The sequence below is a fragment of the Leptodactylus fuscus genome, chromosome 3 (genome assembly GCF_031893055.1).
Source record: "Leptodactylus fuscus isolate aLepFus1 chromosome 3, aLepFus1.hap2, whole genome shotgun sequence".
Taxonomy (NCBI): Eukaryota; Metazoa; Chordata; class Amphibia; order Anura; family Leptodactylidae; genus Leptodactylus; species Leptodactylus fuscus.
This window is the reverse complement of record NC_134267.1, coordinates 92834099-92853034: the sequence shown is the minus strand read 5'-3', so window position 1 is coordinate 92853034 and position 18936 is coordinate 92834099. Positions and strand designations below refer to the sequence as shown.

Below are 18936 nucleotides of genomic sequence, written 5' to 3'. Positions count from 1 at the left end.
TGTATACATAGCAGGTATACACAGTAACACCAGGTCCTATAGTGTCATGTATACATAGCAGGTATACACAGTAACACCAGGCCCTATAGTGTCATGTATACATAGCAGGTATACACAGTAACACCAGGTCCTACAGTATCACGTATACATAGTAGGTATACACAGTAACACCACAGTCCTACAGTATCATGTATACATAGTAGGTATACACAGTAACATCACAGTCCTACAGTATCATGTATACATAATAGGTATACACAGTAACACCAGGTCCTACAGTATCACGTATACATAGTAGGTATACACAGTAACACCACTGTCCTACAGTATCACGTATACATAATAGGTATACACAGTAACACCACTGTCCTACAGTATCACGTATACATAGTAGGTATACACAGTAACACCACTGTCCTACAGTATCACGTATACATAGTAGGTATACATAGTAACACCAGGTCCTACAGTATCACATATACATAGTAGGTATACACAGTAACACCACAGTCCTACAGTATCACGTATACATAGTAGGTATACACAGTAACACCACAGTCCTACAGTATCGTGTATACATAGTAGGTATACATAGTAACACCAGGTCCTACAGTATCATGTATACATAGTAGGTATATACAGTAACACCACAGTCCTACAGTATCTTGTATACATAGTAGGTATACACAGTAACACCAGGTCCTACAGTATCATGTATACATAGTAGGTATACACAGTAACACCACAGTCCTACAGTATCATGTATACATAGTAGGTATACATAGTAACACCAGGTCCTACAGTATCATGTATACATAGTAGGTATATACAGTAACACCACAGTCCTACAGTATCTTGTATACATAGTAGGTATACACAGTAACACCAGGTCCTACAGTATCATGTATACATAGTAGGTATACACAGTAACACCAGGTCCTATAGTATCATGTATACATAGTAGGTATACACAGTAACACCAGGTCCTACAGTATCATGTATACATAGTAGGTATACACAGTAACACCAGGTCCTACAGTATCATGTATACATAGTAGATATACACAGTAACACCATAGTCCTACAGTATCATGTATACATAGTAGATATACACAGTAACACCATAGTCCTACAGTATCATGTATACATAGTAGGTATACACAGTAACACCAGGTCCTACAGTATCATGTATACATAGTAGGTATACACAGTAACACCAGGTCCTATAGTATCATGTATACATAGTAGGTATACACAGTAACACCAGGTCCTACAGTATCATGTACACATAGTAGATATACACAGTAACACCATAGTCCTACAGTATCATGTATACATAGTAGGTATACACAGTAACACCAGGTCCTACAGTATCATGTATACATAGTAGGTATACACAGTAACACCAGGTCCTATAGTATCACGTATACATAGTAGGTATACACAGTAACACCAGGTCCTACAGTATCATGTACACATAGTAGATATACACAGTAACACCATAGTCCTACAGTATCATGTACACATAGTAGGTATACACAGTAACACCACAGTCCTACAGTATCATGTATACATAGTAGGTATACACAGTAACACCAGGTCCTACAGTATCATGTATACATAGTAGGTATACATAGTAACACCAGGTCCTACAGTATCATGTATACATAGTAGGTATACACAGTAACACCAGGTCCTACAGTATCATGTATACATAGTAGGTATACACAGTAACACCAGGTCCTACAGTATCACGTATACATAGTAGATATACACAGTAACACCAGGTCCTACAGTATATTGTATACATAGTAACACCACAGTCCTACAGTATCTTGTATACATAGTAGGTATACACAGTAACACCAGGTCCTACAATATCATGTATACATAGTAGGTATACATAGTAACACCAGGTCCTACAGTATCATGTATACATAGTAGGTATACATAGTAACACCAGGTCCTACAGTATCATGTATACATAGTAGGTATACACAGTAACACCAGGTCCTTTAGTATCATGTACACATAGTAGGTATACACAGTAACACCAGGTCCTACAGTATCACGTATACATAGTAGGTATACACAGTAACACCAGGTCCTACAGTATCATGTATACATAGTAGGTATACATAGTAACACCAGGTCCTACAGTATCATGTATACATAGTAGGTATACATAGTAACACCAGGTCCTACAGTATCATGTATACATAGTAGGTATACACAGTAACACCAGGTCCTATAGTATCATGTACACATAGTAGGTATACACAGTAACACCAGGTCCTACAGTATCACGTATACATAGTAGATATACACAGTAACACCAGGTCCTACAGTATCATGTATACATAGTAGGTATACACAGTAACACCAGGTCCTACAGTATATTGTATACATAGTAACACCACAGTCCTACAGTATCTTGTATACATAGTAGGTATACACAGTAACACCAGGTCCTACAGTATCATGTATACATAGTAGGTATACACAGTAACACCAGGTCCTATAGTATCATGTACACATAGTAGGTATACACAGTAACACCAGGTCCTACAGTATCACGTATACATAGTAGATATACACAGTAACACCAGGTCCTACAGTATATTGTATACATAGTAACACCACAGTCCTACAGTATCTTGTATACATAGTAGGTATACACAGTAACACCAGGTCCTACAATATCATGTACAATTAGATTTGCAGCCTTCGGGGCTTTGTGGAGTACGCCTGCCCTCTAGTGGCGGATCAGCACTGTACCACACAGTTTACATAAGGTAATGGCGAGTGTTTGGTCACCAGCAATGGACCTTCTATAACTAAGCAGCGGCGGGGTCTTTGTTGGATGATCCCGCTATTCCCGGGCTCGGACACTACCAGCACTCTGCAGCCTTCTCAGATCTCTGCCTGTCACGTTTCCTGTGTCAGGAAGACGCTGTGCTGGTTGCCCGGGATACAGTCACTTCCGGTGGGGATGGGCCAGACCTGATGAGGAATGCCACTCTCTGTACAATGGACTCTTGTGCTGTGCAGCTGAATGTAATCCACTGCTCCCTGTTATCAGCCTCATTCTCATTGTATTGCATGGCATTGTAGTTTATTATCCTGCAGTAGGCGACACGTGACAGAAGTTCCACTGTCCTGTGTGTTGTATTACATTAGGTGGATACTGCGCAGTGAGCTCCCTCTCGTGGCGGCTGCTGGCACTACACTCTATTTATGAAGTTTGTTGGTACTATTCACATTACATATCAAAAATTAGATAGATAGATAGATAGATAGATAGATAGATAGATAGATAGATAGATAGATAGATAGTTAGATAGACTGGATTTCTAATACAATAGATCTACAAGAGGAATTATTGTCATTCAGTGATACCATGCATGCTACTTATAGCAATGGCAGAATATAATTCTACAGTGCAGACATAAAACGTGTAGCTGTATGGGCTGCTAAGCATAGCTTATCCAAGGGTACAGAGAGCATTTTAACCCCCAATGTTGCTATAACATAAATGAATACAAAGCTGATTGTAAAAGGTGAAAATGACAATTTTTCAAGGAATACGTCATTTGAGTGTGTAATATGTTGTGCCCAACTTGTATCAGAGATGAACGCTCTAAAAGCTGTTGTGCCCGGGATACCCGCTTACCAGTTTTTGGAGTGTCTCTGCTGACATAAGTTGGGCACAACATGTTGCGCACTAAAATGGCGAATCTCTGGAAATTTTTCATTTTTAACTTCTCATTATCAGCTGTGATTTCATTTCTGGAAACTAAATAAATGCAACACTCAAGGGTTAAAAAATGCTCGCTACGACACTTGATAAATCCCATCACTGGGGTAGTGTCCAAAATGGGGTGGCATCTGCGGATTCCACTTTATTGGCAATTCAGGGGCTTTGCAAAAGTGATGTCCAAAAACCAAACTGTGCTCCAAAAAACAAAATAGCGCTCCTGCAATCTGACTATCTGATCCTCAAGGAGTCTCTGGTGAGTCGGGAAATGAAGAAGATCAAAGCAGACAAAGCTGGAGGACCTGATGGTATAAGCGCAAGAGTTATTAAAATGTGCAGTGACCAGCTAGGGGGCATTATTACGTACATGTACAATATGAGTCTAAAGCTGGGAGTGGTACCTCGACTGTGGAAAACATCTTGCGTGGTACCAGTCCCAAAGAAACCCAACCCAATGGGCTACAATGACTACCGACCTGTAGCACTGACATCCCACCTGATGAAGGTCCTAGAGAGACTGGTCCTGACACACCTACGCCCCCTAGTGAGCTCCGCTCTGGACCCCCTCCAGTTTGCCTATCAGCCGGGCATTGGGGTAGATGACGCAATCATCCACCTTCTTCATAAAGCTCTCTCTCACCTAGAGAAACCAGGGAACACTGTGAGAATAATGTTCTTTGATTTCTCCAGTGCGTTCAACACCATTCAGCCAGGACTACTGAGGGAGAAGCTGAACCTTGGTGGTGTGGACCATCACCTGTCCAACTGGATCCTAGACTACCTGACAAACCGCCCTCAGTATGTGAGAGCCCAAGACGGTGTGTCTGATACTGTGATCTGTAGTACGGGGGCACCACAAGGTACAGTTCTTGCCCCATTTCTCTTCATACTGTACGCTGTTTGACTTTAAGTGGTGGGTGACAGAAGGATACTGTCTGTGGTGACCTCCATGCAGGAGAACAAATCCCACCCCATGTATGGGACCCTGATGGGACTTGGCAGCACTGTAAGTGACCATCTGCTTCACCCCAAGTGTGAGAAGGAGCGCTATCGCAGGTCCTTCCTTCCAAACGCGACCAGGCTGTATAACCTACATCAGACCAAGCAAAGATTTCTCCGCACAGAGGACTAATGATTATGACGATGACCATGAGGTTTTTCCTCTTTTGCTTCCATTTTCCTTAGCTGCTATGGACTCCTAGTATATCTTCTCTTCTCAGCATACGTGTGTCTACGTCTGTAATGTATTAATCTGTATTATCCTGTACCTGTATTACTATGCTGCTGTAACATGCTGAAATTTCCCCAATGTGGGACTATTAAAGGATTATCTTATCTTCCCTTTTGTGCCCGGCTGTGCCCAAACAGCCGATTCTACCCACATATGGCATTAAATACGTTATCTGTGGTACACCAGTGTCATACATGTGGGCATACACCGCCATTTGGGTACACAGCAGGGCGCAGATGTGAAGGAGCGATATGTGCTTTTAGAGTGCAGATTTAGATTCTTCATTTTTGGACACCATGTCACATTTGCAGAGACCTTAAAATTGCCCTTACAAAATGGGGTCACTTCTTGGTGAATTCCAGTTTACTGTCAACTCCAGGGCTCTGCAAAAACAACATGGCGCCCTGAAAGTCCCTCTAACTCTGTACCCCAATAGCTAAATAGCACAGTGCTCCTTCCCTTCTGAGCCCTGCTGTGTTCCCAAGCAGCAGTTTACACCCACATATATAATATTTTGACCCTCGGGACAGCCCACTTAATAGTTTTAGGAGTGCAGGTCTCTGACAACACAAAGTGGGTGCAACGTATTGGGCACTGAAATGGCATTTTTCTTTAAAAATTTCAATTTTCAATTTGTACATTAATTTTTGGGAAGCATTTTAGGCTCAAACATAATACCCCTTGATACATTCCTTGACGGGTGTAGTTTATAAAATGGGGTCACTTTTGAGAAGTTTTCATTGTATTGATACTTTAGGGGCTCAGCAAATGTGACATGGCACCTAAAAACTATTCCAGCAACATCTGACCTCCAAAAGCCAAATAGCGCTCTTTCCATTCTGAGCCCCGCCATGTACCTATACAGCAGATTATGGCCACATATGGGGGGTATTGCCGTGTTCAGGAGAAATTGTGTAACTGTGGTTTGTTTTTAATTCTTCAACTACTTGTAAAAATTAAAAATATGGGGTGTTTGTGTATTGGCATATCTGGATGCCAGTCTTAATAAGCAACCTGACTGGGTTAGGGACAGGAAATTTATGAAAAGGACTTCCTGGCGTCCCATTCTAACTCACACCAGAAATCGGAACATATTGAAGTCAATGGGAGGCTTATATTTCAGCATTGAAATTCCACACCATTTTCCTCAATGTGAATGGACCCGTATCACATTGAAAACAATAGGGAAAAAAAAGCATCCCATTAACTTCTATGAGGAGCACACGTATGCCGGCTCCCATAGAAAGCAATGGGATCTGTTTTAACGCCGCTGATTCGGAACGTATTACACGTTCAGAATCAGCGAGTGTATACTCCGTGTGAAGGGGCCCGAAAGGTACAATAGCACAGAGATCAACTTCAATCATGAGGTGAATTCATTTGATGCTTCTAGTATCCAGATTAAGAAGTAAAAGACATTTCTTCACTCACAACTGAAGACAAGCCATACATACATTATATATGACAGAAGAATTAATGCCCTAAAGTACATTTATATAAAATGGATCCATTTTCTAATAAAAAAATATTATTCTATTACTTTCAGAATAAAAATATATTACCTGGCATACTGAGACAAGCAGATTTTAAGTGTAATTGTTATTTTCCCAATTTCAAAATATTGCACCCTTGAAAATTTGTAATGTATGGAAATTATTAGTGCAACCTGCAAACCTTAATGATGATAGAAGACCTCTGAGAGGAATGCCACTGAGAAACAGATGTAAAGATTATTCTGCCTCAGAAGAACGCCTTCCCTTTTCCAGATTTCTGGAAACGTTGTTCAGTGAGTATTTTTTTTTTTTTATAAAGTAACGGTGGCTGATGGGGGCAGGTTAAATTAGGTTATGGGGGACATTGGGGGTCCCACTTTCAAAAAGTTTGCACATGCCCCCCCCCCCCCCAATTCATTAAACTGGCCCTGGGTATGAGTCTTTTATACATTTCCTTTACTTTAGATCCACTCCATGTATTGGGTGAAAAATTGCATTAAAAACTGCCACGAAAACAGCTTTTTTGATTCTAGTCTCAGACTAAGCATACTTCTTTGACTCCATATAGCCACAACTTAACAATATATACCTTGTGCTGTAAAGTTTTTATTGGGTGTCTTTCCATAATAGAGCCAGCAATATTATCCTCTCTGGTGTTTTGCAGTGTCTTACATGTATACATGTAACCCATGTTTCTTCCATACAGCTGAGTACACACTAATCCACATTTACAGGGTCTTGTGTGAGATTCCAAAATTGCATGTATGTTTTAAGGGAAACAAATCCTTACTAGACACCTCATTTAATGTTTTTTTCTCCACTTATCAAAGGATTATCCTTAAATAAACTGAGGCTTGATCCTGGTTTCCTCATGATGAGGACATTTTTGTATGCTCCCCCATGGGTAAGATGCAGGCCAGCAGGTTGTTGTCAGATGTCTTTCCTATCTATAGGGGCATTCATCAGGGGTGTTATGGGTTCAGTGTCTCTTATGCAGATGCCTACGTCCATGCTACTCACTGACATCAGACTAAGGGGTAGTTCACATGGGGCAAAATTTTCAGGAATTTGACAAGGAATCCGCGTCAAAATCCTGCCGCCTCCCATTGAAATCAATGGAAGCTGGTCATTTCCTTTTTCCGCAATCGGTTTGTTCCCACTCGCGGAAAAAGGAAGCGACACGCTCTTTCTCCAGGTGGATTCCGCTGCTGAATCCATCCTCCTCGCGACACCACCCTCCAGACTAGGCCCATTCATTTGGGCCTAATCTGGATCGGAAAGCCGTGGTGGAATGTGTTCACGCAGAATCCCATGTGAACTAGCCCCTATAGGGGTTTTTCCATGAATTTAACCTTACTTCAGTTTGTAGACAACTAAAAGTTAAACATTTTTGCAAATATAAGTAATTCAAAATTTTGCAGTTTTTAAGACTTTCTCTAACCATTTTAGTGGTGAAAGTATGTAGTCTTGAACAGTTGTCAATGAATATGACCATGAATGTAGCACTTGTACTTCTGCTTCAAATTCTTCTTCACTTTCCACCCCTCCATCTTTCCATTCCAGCTTTCACTTGCAGAATAGGGTCAGATGAATTAACCTAACTTTAGCACTTGGGACACCCACTTTTCAGCTGTTTGTTTAAAAGGGGGTGCAATGTTTGTACAAGTGCTTTGAACCCTTCACTCTTTACATTGCATGCCATTTGTTTCATAGCGACCTAACTATAGCCTCATCTCATAGGAGTGAATGGTAACAGGTGACGTGTGATGCTAATAATAAAAGGGTCACCGCGCTCACAGAAATTACACATCTCCATTGAACAGGTGATTAGCAGGGGTCCTAGGTCTACAACATGCTTTCTAATATTCCAGCAAACAAATATCAGTTATCCGTTTATAACACAAAGCCATTACAAAGTCCTAAAAAAACCACTCAGTACCTGGATGAACTAACAAAATCTAAAACAGATGAATATCATATTCCAGCACAGAAAATTTTATGAAACTTCAGATTCATTTATTTCTAAAAACAATATAGATACTGAGTATAGATATGCATCCCGTGGTTGATTTTTCTGCAATACTGTCATCTTTTGTGGGAACAAAGCCAAAAATGGTAGATAAAGGAATAAATACTGATTTATTTTTGAATAAAAAATGTGTTGCAGTTTCCACCCCCCAATGCTCAGCAAAAGATATGCACATGCGCAAACCACTTTACCAAAGGGGTATCATAAGGAACCACCAAATGTAATAGAAGACAATGTGCAAAACAGAAATCGTTGTAAAATAGAAATGCAGTATCAGAGTTGTTTGCTGTCAAGAAATATTGGATCCCAAAATGGTTCACAGTTGACAACTGATGATAAATCTATGGCTAGTGAAGAACGTAATCTTCTGAACAATCTAGTTGCACTTAAGCAGAAGAATTACCTGCAGACCCTGAGGACCCCAATGACCCAACTTTTAGTATAAATGACTACTCTGATGATGAGTCTGAAGATGAGTCTACTGACAGCTCAAGTGACAGTGACACAAGCCTCGACACTCATTCCATCTCATTAGAGCCTAATTGTATCAGTCCACTTGATGACAACAATTTCATGGTGTTTCAGTCAAGTCTGAAAAATCTAATAAAAATGGTACCATGCCCTTCAAAAGAAAAAAACAAAACAAAAAAGGTACTTGGCAATAGAAGTATCCAAGCTGGGCACAAAAGCTCCTTGTGTGACAGCCAACCAAGACATGGACTGAAACCACTTGGAAATGTTTTATTGTCTGCTGTAATCCTTTTCAGAGGTTCAAGTTTTAAAAAAAACCCAGCACATTTCAACTACTGAATGTGATTTCTATAGCAAAAACAACTTTTTCTAAAAATCAGATTTCATATCTTTTTCCAAGTATTAATGATTTTTGATTAGAAGAGCAAACAAACGTCATGGATAGCATACAACAGAGACCATTCTGCTTGGCTGGGGATGGACAGATGAATAGTCCTGCATTCTCAGCAAAGTACTGCATTTACACCCTCATGGATGTAGCAACAAAAAAGATTGTCACATTCACAGTTGAGCAAGTTACCCATAAGTCTCATCAGTTGGACTAGAAAAGATCGGATTTGAAAAAGCATTATCAAAACTGAGATTCCAAAATTTGATTGTGAAGATGGTGGTTACAGACAGTCATGTTTCTATTAGGAAATGCATACAGGAAAATTTTCCAGGAATTATACATCAATTTGACATGTGGCATCTGTCAAAATCTATTGGCAACAAGGTGCTAACAGTCTCGAAATACAGAGAATGTGAAGTTCTTGCCCAGTGGGTTCGTTATAAAAAAAAACATGTTTGGTTTTGTTCTCGCACATATTTGAAAAATCCAGAAATTCTAATAAGAAATTTTAAATCCCTATTATTTCACGTAACTAATACACATGAATGGAGTGAAGATGGGGAGTATGGGGCATGTCAGCATCCATCAATAAGTGCTCAGTTGTGCAACCAAACTAAGTGGATTGCAAAAGGATCTTCTGCATACAATAGATTAAAGGCCATTGTAGAAAACTCATACTTGGATAAGGATTTATGTCAAATTTAGATTTTTTTTTTGTCATACAGGCGAAATAGAAATATTTCACAGTGACTGCCTAAAATATCATCCAAAAACACTGAATTTTGATATAGACGCTATGGTAGCACGCATGCAATTGGCTGCTCTTGATCATAATTTTAACATTCAGAGTGCAGGCAGTATTGAAAAATGCAGATCCAGTCGGACAACCAAGATTTAGAATAGATTTGTAAAAGCAAAAAAGGACTGAGTTGTAAAAAATTTGTGCGAGCCAACTAGCCAAATATTTCTTTTTGACACAATGAAGGATGTTTTATCTATTATGAAGTGGAAAAACAATGTGAAAGGTCATCTGTGCGTTCTAAATTTCCTAAGAATGTTGCCTCTGTTCTACGTCCAGACAAAGATTAACATATTAAAAAGCATTTTACACGTTTTTAAAACTCTAAGGGTAAGTCTCCATTCCCACGGAGTAACGTGCTGCGCATTCAGACACGTATGCACGTGTCAAGAGTGTGAGGGCTCAAAACAGATCCCATTCACTTCAATGTGTGCCGGCTTACAGGCGCTACACATTGAAATCAAATGGGAGGCTTTTAACCCATTGATTTCAATGTGTAGCGCGCGTGAGCCGGCACACATTGAAGTGAATGGGATCTGTTTTGAGCGCTCTCACTCTGACACATGTCTGAATGTGCGGCGCGTTACTCCTTGGGAACGGAGCCTAAATTAACACAGGGTTTTTTGGTCAGTATTTTGAGGCCATATCCTGGGAGCCCTAAGTAAGGGAATTTTCCGCTAGTGGAAAAAAAAGCTATCAGAACCCATTGAAATCAATGGGAGGCTTTTTTTTTCAGCATGGAAAATTCCACAGCAAATTCCTCACCATTTTCCTTCGTGTGAATGGACCCTAAAAGTGTGTTCATATGGAGGAATTTACCATGCATTTTGCACCCCAAAGCAGAGCAGATTCCTCCTAGAATCTGTCTCGCATAGATTTCAATAGAAGAAGGAGATCACACCAGGGAGAGTAAAAAAGAAGTATCCTTACATCCTCTATTATCAGAACCTCCCACGCTCGTATACAAGACTTCTCCCGAGCTGCACCACTTCTCTGGAATGCTCTACCCCAGACAATCAGATTAACTCCCAATTTCTACAGTTTCAAACGCAAACTAAAGACGCATCTTTTCAGACAAGCCTATCACAATGTCTAACGTAAACCCTTAACCCTCCTCTGTCCCCGCTCCCACATTACCCCACATGATATGATGTCATCTCAGGATAACTTTATCTGTCCAAGCTCCATCCACATGTTACAGGACACGACTGTCAACTGCTCATAAAGTCTTATGTTTGTGTAATGACAGTCACCTCTATTACAAAAGTGTCTGACCTCTGTATAAGTAATACCGCCCCTGCTACCTCTTGTGTCACCCCCTCTACCTCATAGATTGTAAGCTCTTGCAAGCAGGGCCCTCAGTCCCATTGTGTGAAATGATTTTCTTTTTAATGTATCTGTCTGTATTTGAACCCTACAAATTGTACAGTGCTGCGGAATATGTTGACGCTATATAAATAAAATGTATTATTATTATTATATCCTGCTAGACTTGCCACAGATTCCACCGCTGATTCAGCTGCTGGATCCACTGCTTGAGACTCCCTCCTGATTAGGCCCATTCATCTGGGCCTAATCAGGAGCAGGATCCCGTGACAGAATGCTGATGCACTGCACTGCATCACGTCTCGGCTAGACCACAGCAAAAATGCTGGCGACAGAAAGTAAAGAGAATTCTTCATTTTCCACCGTGTGAACATACCCTAATACAGCCTAGTTGTTTATATATATATACTGTATAAACAGCTGGATAGAATAGCACAGATATTTGGCATCCTGCTCCGGACATGTGCGGCTGACTCCACGGGAAGATAAGGCATGTCACTTCTTTTTCCTGCTAGCTGAAAAAAAAGCAAGGGACTCCCATTAAAATGAATGGGAGACGTTTTTACAGGCGGATTCCGTGTCAAAATCCGCATGCAAAAAAAACTCCATGTGAACATACCCTTACACCATTAAAAGTTTCTGTATACCAAAAAAAAAAAATGTATGAAAACAACCATAAGGCCCAGGGACACATGTAAATATGCAACGTTTTGGCTGTGGTGGCCAAACATTGCAGAAAAATATCTGCAGTGGAAATGCACCGATTTAAAAAAAATGTTGCATTTTTGTAAATGACAGCATGACAGTTTTACCTACGGAAATGCTGGTATTTTCAGTTTATGTAGAATATATAAAATGCGCAATGCATATCTGCAGCAACTTGCTGCGTGGGGGTTTAGCTTAAAATGAAAGCCCGGGGTTTTGGGATTGTCAGGAGATATTCTACTTGCCAGACATAAGCGAAGTTAGAGTAAATATAGATGTGTCTGCTATCTGTGCACCCCATATAGTAGCATCCTCCACATCTAGTGTGACATCACTACAGACAGTATGACTGATTTGGATCAGGTGACTGACCACTGGAAGTGACCCATATTCTGGCGGAGGTCACTACCTCAACACAGGGTTTAGCAAAGGCCAGAATTCATGTGCTGTTTGTTTCTACACATTACAGAAACCCCTTTCTTTCTAACCGCACATCAAGAGTTGGTATTCCAATTCTCATCTGTGCCTCATCTTTACTTGAGTGTTAAACTAATTTCTGCGACTTCTTTCGAAATATTGGGCTTTAGGCTATGTTATTTTTATATACATTTTAATTTTTTTTTTGATCAGGGAAAATATAAACAAAAGTGGAAGGAAACTGTTTCTCACTTTTATTTCATAGTACAAAGAAGTACTACTAGAAAAAAAAAACCCTTTGAAGGCTAAAGGCACAGGATGCAGCCTTTTATGTTGCATATTTAGTTGTAATTTTTTTTTTTTTTTTCTGAGCCAAAGCAAGGAGTGGATTGAGCAGAAGGTGTAAGTACTTTATTTGTAGCCATTCTTGGACTCCTGCATGGCCGTATAGAGCTTAAGCCCAGATCTTATCAGCATTCATGTTTCTGTTTAGGAAACCCCTGAATAGAAACCTATACACAAAAAAGAGGTTACCTGGGAAACTTGCAGAGCCCATAGACTATAATGGGAGTCCATGTGATTTCCGCATGAAATATGGAGAGAGAAAAGTCCTGCAAACAACACTTTTCTCTCCGCATGTTTCATGCAGAAACCACATGGACTCCCATTATAGTCTATGGGGTCTACAGTTTCTTTAGGTAACAGCTTTTTAATGTGTACTGTTTTCCATTCAGGAGGGAGTACCCCCAAGCAGATGCGAACCAGGTTTTATCTAAGTCCTGTAGATATTTTTGTTTAAAAAAAACCCACCAGAATAACATTTGTTAATAGAGCTTCTCCTTAGTATTGCAAAGGCTGAGGGGAGTCTTGTTACAGGAATTACAATAAGTACTTCTGAGCATAACCTGTCATAGGGTGGGGAATTTATTAAATATATATTTTTTTAAGCAGCAAGCCTTGGATGTGCTAACAATGAGTTACACCTTATACAAGACTCATAGGTCCTACATATTTTTCAGATTGCAGGAGCACAAAGCTATTTTTGTTAAAAAAAAAGTGGCTTTTATATCAACTCACGCATAAGATGTTAAGTAATTTCCAGCTATGGACAAGACCCAGCAATCTGGCAAGCTTAAATTTTCTCTGCTCTTCTGCATGTTCTCATAATTTTTATGAAACTGCCCATAGGAAACTTATAAAGCCCATTGGAGACAGGAACTGGTGTAAAGTGTGACACTGCAGAATAGATTCAGTATGCAAGCATATAGGTATTTATGGCTGAGGTCAATATGCATCTCAGAGAAATTGGGTAACAGACTGGCAGTTCTCTTCAGCAAGTTCAGAAGAGGGAGCCAAGTTCTCATCACAGACGCTTAACCACTAGAGCAGGGGGAAACAGCACCAGGCCAGTCCACCAAGCCCTGATACTTTGCCTATCCCTACTGTAATTGTTCCTGCCTGCACATGCTCATACTTAGGCAGGGTATAACACCCCTCAGTATATCTTAGTGCCCCACTTAAGTTCATAATGACCAGTGAAAGTTAATATTTCCTAATACAAACCTAGGGTATGTCATAGTCAGACATGTCTAGCCAAAAAGCACTATAAATGTTAGATGCATAGTGAGGTTAGAATCACAATTGCATCACATTTTTTCTCCAAGATTTGTGCCTTTATGTAGAGATTCATTTTACACCATATAGGCAAATAAACGATCTGGAATACTAAGGGCAGCTCTGTTGTTCCAAACTGCTGTATCCTGGACATCCTCTAGCACTCCTCCACCCTTTTCAGTGACAGGGAAGACTTAAGCGCATCTGCCTGGACTTCTCACTTCATTAAGGGAGGACTTTCAGCACTGTGACATGTAGCAGTTTGGAGCAATGACGGCAACTCACCTCTGTCCTTCAGTAAAGTCTGACCTAAGGGCAAGTTCAGATGGGTTTTTGGACCAGAACCTGAGGCGGCCTCTGCCTCAAAAGTATGAGTAGCAGTGACTAAATGCCAGCATCCAGTCGTGCACTCTGCTCCAGATTTGGCCCAATAAATGGGCCTACTCAGGCGTGTCTTCAGGCCAAATCATGAGGCGAAAGGGCCTGAAGAATGAGCATCTCGCTTCTTTTTCTGGAAGCCAGAACAAGGCTGCTCTGATTTTAATGGGAGCTGTCTTTTTTGTCAGGATTTTGAGGCGAATACGGCCTCAAAATCCTGACCAAAAACCCCATGTGAACTTACCCTTACTGTAGCTAGTTTATATGTTACACCCTGGTGGCAGGCTCCCTTTAAAGAGTGGTAGTCCTTATATATCCTTTCAAGAATGCCAAGTGACAAAATAAGCTACACAATGCTTTCAAGTTCTGTCTTTTATTCAGATGTTCATTTTTTGCACTTGAAGTATTCTTCAATAACATCCTTGGCCTGGGATTCCTTGCCATAGTCCTATGGAAAAAAAAAAAAAAAAAATCATAGTGAAGGAATTGTCATTTTGAAAGGCCAACATCAGACAATACAGAAAATAAAGGTTAGCTCTTCTGTAGCCATGTTTTCAGGGACCTTTAGAGCCACATGAAGGCCCTAAGGCTCGTGCCATAGCCTTACTCTTGCCACCCAATTTGAACAAACTCTGCAAAACACTTAGTTGAGCAGAAGTGCAAGGATGGCACAAACTACTAGTGTACAATACTTAAACCAATACCATCTTACCTTGACAACCACACAGCTGCAGCCAACCACCTTACGGGGTTTGCCTTCCCTGTCGATTTTACAGAGACCCACCCATTCGCCAAGCTTCTTGCTGTCATCAACCTGAAAGATAAGCATCACTCTTAGTAAGGATAGATTCTACCCCAAAATAAAGCCAAGTGTCCAGTTAATGACTGCTGCAACTCAGAAAAAAATTGGGTAACATGTAGGCGTTTATCCTCACAGTACTCAGTAGAGGGAGCCAAATTATCATCATGTACAGCAGAGAAAAAAAAAAAAAAAGTGATGTTTTATAGTATGCTGTCATTCAATTACAACCAATTCTGGAATATTTTACAATATGAGGCCATTTGACCAGTTCACTCACCTTGATGAGATTGATCTGATGCTCAGCACATAGAGCCTCAACCAGCTTCACATACATTGGTTCATCACAGTTGGAAGCCAGGACGCACAGGTGAGCTTGACGTCTAAATACAAGAAACATTGCATTAGAAGATTCAGACACTTTCCATTTCCCTTGTACAACCAAGTCTTTTGCAACAGGCTTGTCAGTTAGGTTTTTTCACTCATGCAGAGTGAAGGGGTATCCGACAATATAAAAATCATCATTCAAGCACTGTAGCATGTCACCCCATAAGCAACTTATTCCCTACCACAGGTACAACTCCGACAGTTTTTAAAGTGAAAATTAACCTGCAAAAAACCCCAAAAACTTTGATCTTAAAGCTTTGTAATATTAGATGTTAGATCAGTGCTATAAAGTCAACTTTGTCCCCGCTTCTTTATTGCCACTAGATATCTACATTACTTGGGTATGGGTATCCTACAGAGAAACTGACCCTGACTGAAAGGAGGGAGTTACTTCACCAAACTTTCATGTGAGAGTGGAATCTCATGGAAAAGTGTTAAGATTTCCCAACACATCAGTTTAAAGAAGACCTTTTATGGTTTGGGGCACAGGTAGTTCTATATACTGCTGGAAAGCCGACAGTGCGCTGAATTCAGTGCACTGTCGGCAGTCCAGGTCTGTGCCCTGGGTAAAGAGCCATCAGTCCCGGTACCGTAGCTCTTTACAGTCAGAAGGGCGTTTCTGACAGTCAGGTACGTCCTTCTCCACAGCAGCGCCTATAGTGCTGCACAGTGTGAGCGGGAAGGAACGCCCCCTCCCCTCGTGATAATACTCGTCTATGGCCGAGCACTGTGAGCAGAGCGAGGGGGGAGTTCCTCCCCGCTCACATTGTACAGCACAATAGGCGCTGCTTTGAAGAAGAACGTACCTGACAGACTGTCAGGATGCCCTTCTGACTGAAGAGCTACGGTACCGGGACCGAAAGCTCTTTACCCTAGGGACAGATCGAGAAAGCTGACAGTGCGCTGAATTCAGCGCACTGTTGGCTTTCCAGCAGTATATGGAACTGCCTGTGCCCCAAACCATGAAAGGTCCTCTTTAAACTCTCCAGAAAGCACCTCTATTTTCCCCTGTGCGGCCTCTGATTTTCAACTGCCAGTAAAGAAACCAGTGACAAAGTGGATATCATGAAAGTAGACCATTAAGTAGAGTTATTATATAGCACACATGCTGCCTGGGCTTAGTTTCTATTTTATGTGCCACATTTCAGCTGCCAAGATAGGTTAACATAGCAGTCCCCTTTCTCCAAGTCAGCTTTATACAGCTCCAGGGGAAAAGACTGCTGGTGGAGAGCAGGCCCTAGTTTTGAACATCCATTCACAACAGAAGTTCTGAACAGATCTTAGATCATACAAGAACTGGTTTCAGAGCACCAAGGCAAAAGAGTAAGTTATACCTACTCACCCTTTCTAACATCTAGGTGCAGCTTTTCATAGTTCTTTATTGAAAAAGGAGGCTATATCCATATTTTTGACTATGTAATAGATGTCTGATACACAACCAGCAGTCTGCCAAAATTAGGCTATTAGGTGGACTGGGGGGCAGTTTTAGACAAACATGTCTCCAGGACCTGAAATTATCAGACATTTATGAATTCGAGTATCATCATAGCATCAGCAGTTCCAGTTTTAACCCCTGCAGAGGATTCAAACTCTGCATACTCAACCCAGCCATGGCTGCAGTGGAGTCTGTCTCCAGTCTTAGGCTGCTGTACAAGAATGCCATCAGAGACTGAGTAGTAAGAGCTTAGCCATGTGCTCTATAGCTTACATTCAGGCCAAACTTCAGAAACAGCAGGGACCTGAATGGAGAGTCTTCACTGAGCTCACACCAAATGGATAAACACTGCACACTAGTTACTTTAAGAGGGAACCTGTTGGGTCTATATAAGACAATAAGCCACACACAGATCCTTGCAGTGTTAGGGTCTTGTATAGACCACCCAGACAGGTTCCTTTAAACCTCTTCATGGATAGAGTTGGTACAACCCTTTAAGGACTTTGGAAGACTTACTTGTCAAGAGCCTTGGCAGCTTCACGAATGCCACGGGCCAGGCCATCATGGATAAGTGCGGTCTTGAGCACTTCTTGAAGAGCGGTGTTAATATCCATTACACCTCCAGCAGAAATGCTGAAAATTAAAGAAAGTCATGTTTAATATACAGCAAACTGTCCCAATAACCACAGACCTGTATGCCTTTCTCCCCAGGGCTTCTTGCCGGTGGCAGTCAAACAGCAGGCCACAGACTACTGGCGACAACTAAGGACATGCAGGAGAGGCCATTACCACCAGGAATTGCAGGCCTTAGGAGCCAAATCTGACATTTAGTAACCAAGAAGTGGCCCAGCAATAGCTAAAGACTGGTGACAGTCCCTGGATTCATAGTGGGAGATTGAGGGGGAACTGGAGCAAAACTGCTGGGAGCTCAATCTCATTTAGCCAGAGGTAATACTGATTAATATGTGTATGTATAAGACATAACTTTACTACACAAGTACCAGACTGGTGCTAACATACACACATAGGTGCCTGCTAGCACACTGCACCGTGCACACATATGCCAGCCATCTACAGCTGGAAAGACAATAACCCCGGCCCAGAACCCTACAGACCCAGTGTCCCCATAACACAAGAGCCCGGCAGCAGGCGGTCACTCACCCTTCCTCGGCCATCCTTGATGTCTAATGGATGTTCGGCGTTAATCCGCTGTAATACAGACAGAAACGAGAAGCGTTAGCCGCACTCATGACACCGCCGCCGTTCCCGGACTCGGAGAGGGCGGGATGGCAAAGATAGACAAGAGATTGCAAGGCGCACGGAGCCGCCACTCAGCACCGCCATTACTTACCCAACCTGCTCCACTGCACTAAGGAAAGAGAAAGCCATGCACTCGCGTCACGTATTTATACTCAGCCAGACGTAACTCCGCCTTCTTCCGTCAGGGCATAGGGTAGCGTGCGTGCTGAGGAGCGAGAGCTAGTCCGCCATGTTTATTGTGGGCAAGTTACATTAGGCATTATTAGGACAGTAATTCCTGCATGTGTTTTATTATCATGATGTAAAGCTGTAGGCGGTGTTGTATAGTAGTCTCGCAATAATAAACTGCATACTGTACAATGCAATCGAGGCGGCTCAGAGGATAAGTGGTGTGCACCCACGACCATGAGAATGGGGTATCCCCCCCCCCCCCGATGTGGCATG

General features: G+C 41.5%; 1 protein-coding gene and 3 non-coding genes across 4 annotated transcripts; all 4 read right to left on the bottom strand.

The window, feature by feature from the left end:
• Positions 1-13909: 13909 nt before the first annotated feature.
• On the bottom strand, positions 13910-13993 carry LOC142198728 (small nucleolar RNA SNORD100). Its single transcript, XR_012715386.1, has one exon. It is a non-coding gene; the product is annotated as a small nucleolar RNA SNORD100 (small nucleolar RNA).
• Positions 13994-14968: 975 nt separating this feature from the next.
• On the bottom strand, positions 14969-18525 carry RPS12 (ribosomal protein S12). Its single transcript, XM_075266632.1, has 5 exons — positions 18394-18525; positions 17749-17865; positions 15691-15793; positions 15324-15425; positions 14969-15059 (listed from the first exon to the last, which is right to left on the bottom strand). The coding sequence occupies exons 1-5, from the start codon at positions 18405-18407 to the stop codon at positions 14997-14999; spliced, it is 399 nt and encodes a 132-aa protein (XP_075122733.1). The 5' UTR covers positions 18408-18525; the 3' UTR covers positions 14969-14996.
• On the bottom strand, positions 15499-15586 carry LOC142198727 (small nucleolar RNA SNORD100). The gene has a single exon (XR_012715385.1). It is a non-coding gene; the product is annotated as a small nucleolar RNA SNORD100 (small nucleolar RNA).
• LOC142198698 (small nucleolar RNA SNORD101) lies at positions 15870-15941 on the bottom strand. The gene has a single exon (XR_012715371.1). It is a non-coding gene; the product is annotated as a small nucleolar RNA SNORD101 (small nucleolar RNA).
• Positions 18526-18936: the final 411 nt, after the last annotated feature.

Excerpts from the sequence above, each read along its gene's own strand:
- RPS12 (XM_075266632.1), bottom strand. Across the intron at positions 15,794-17,748 it reads GCTGCCAAGGCTCTTGACAA|ACGTCAAGCTCACCTGTGCG; the intron begins GTAAGTCTTCCA and ends TCTTGTATTTAG. Across the intron at positions 15,426-15,690 it reads ATCAGATCAATCTCATCAAG|GTTGATGACAGCAAGAAGCT; the intron begins GTGAGTGAACTG and ends CTTATCTTTCAG.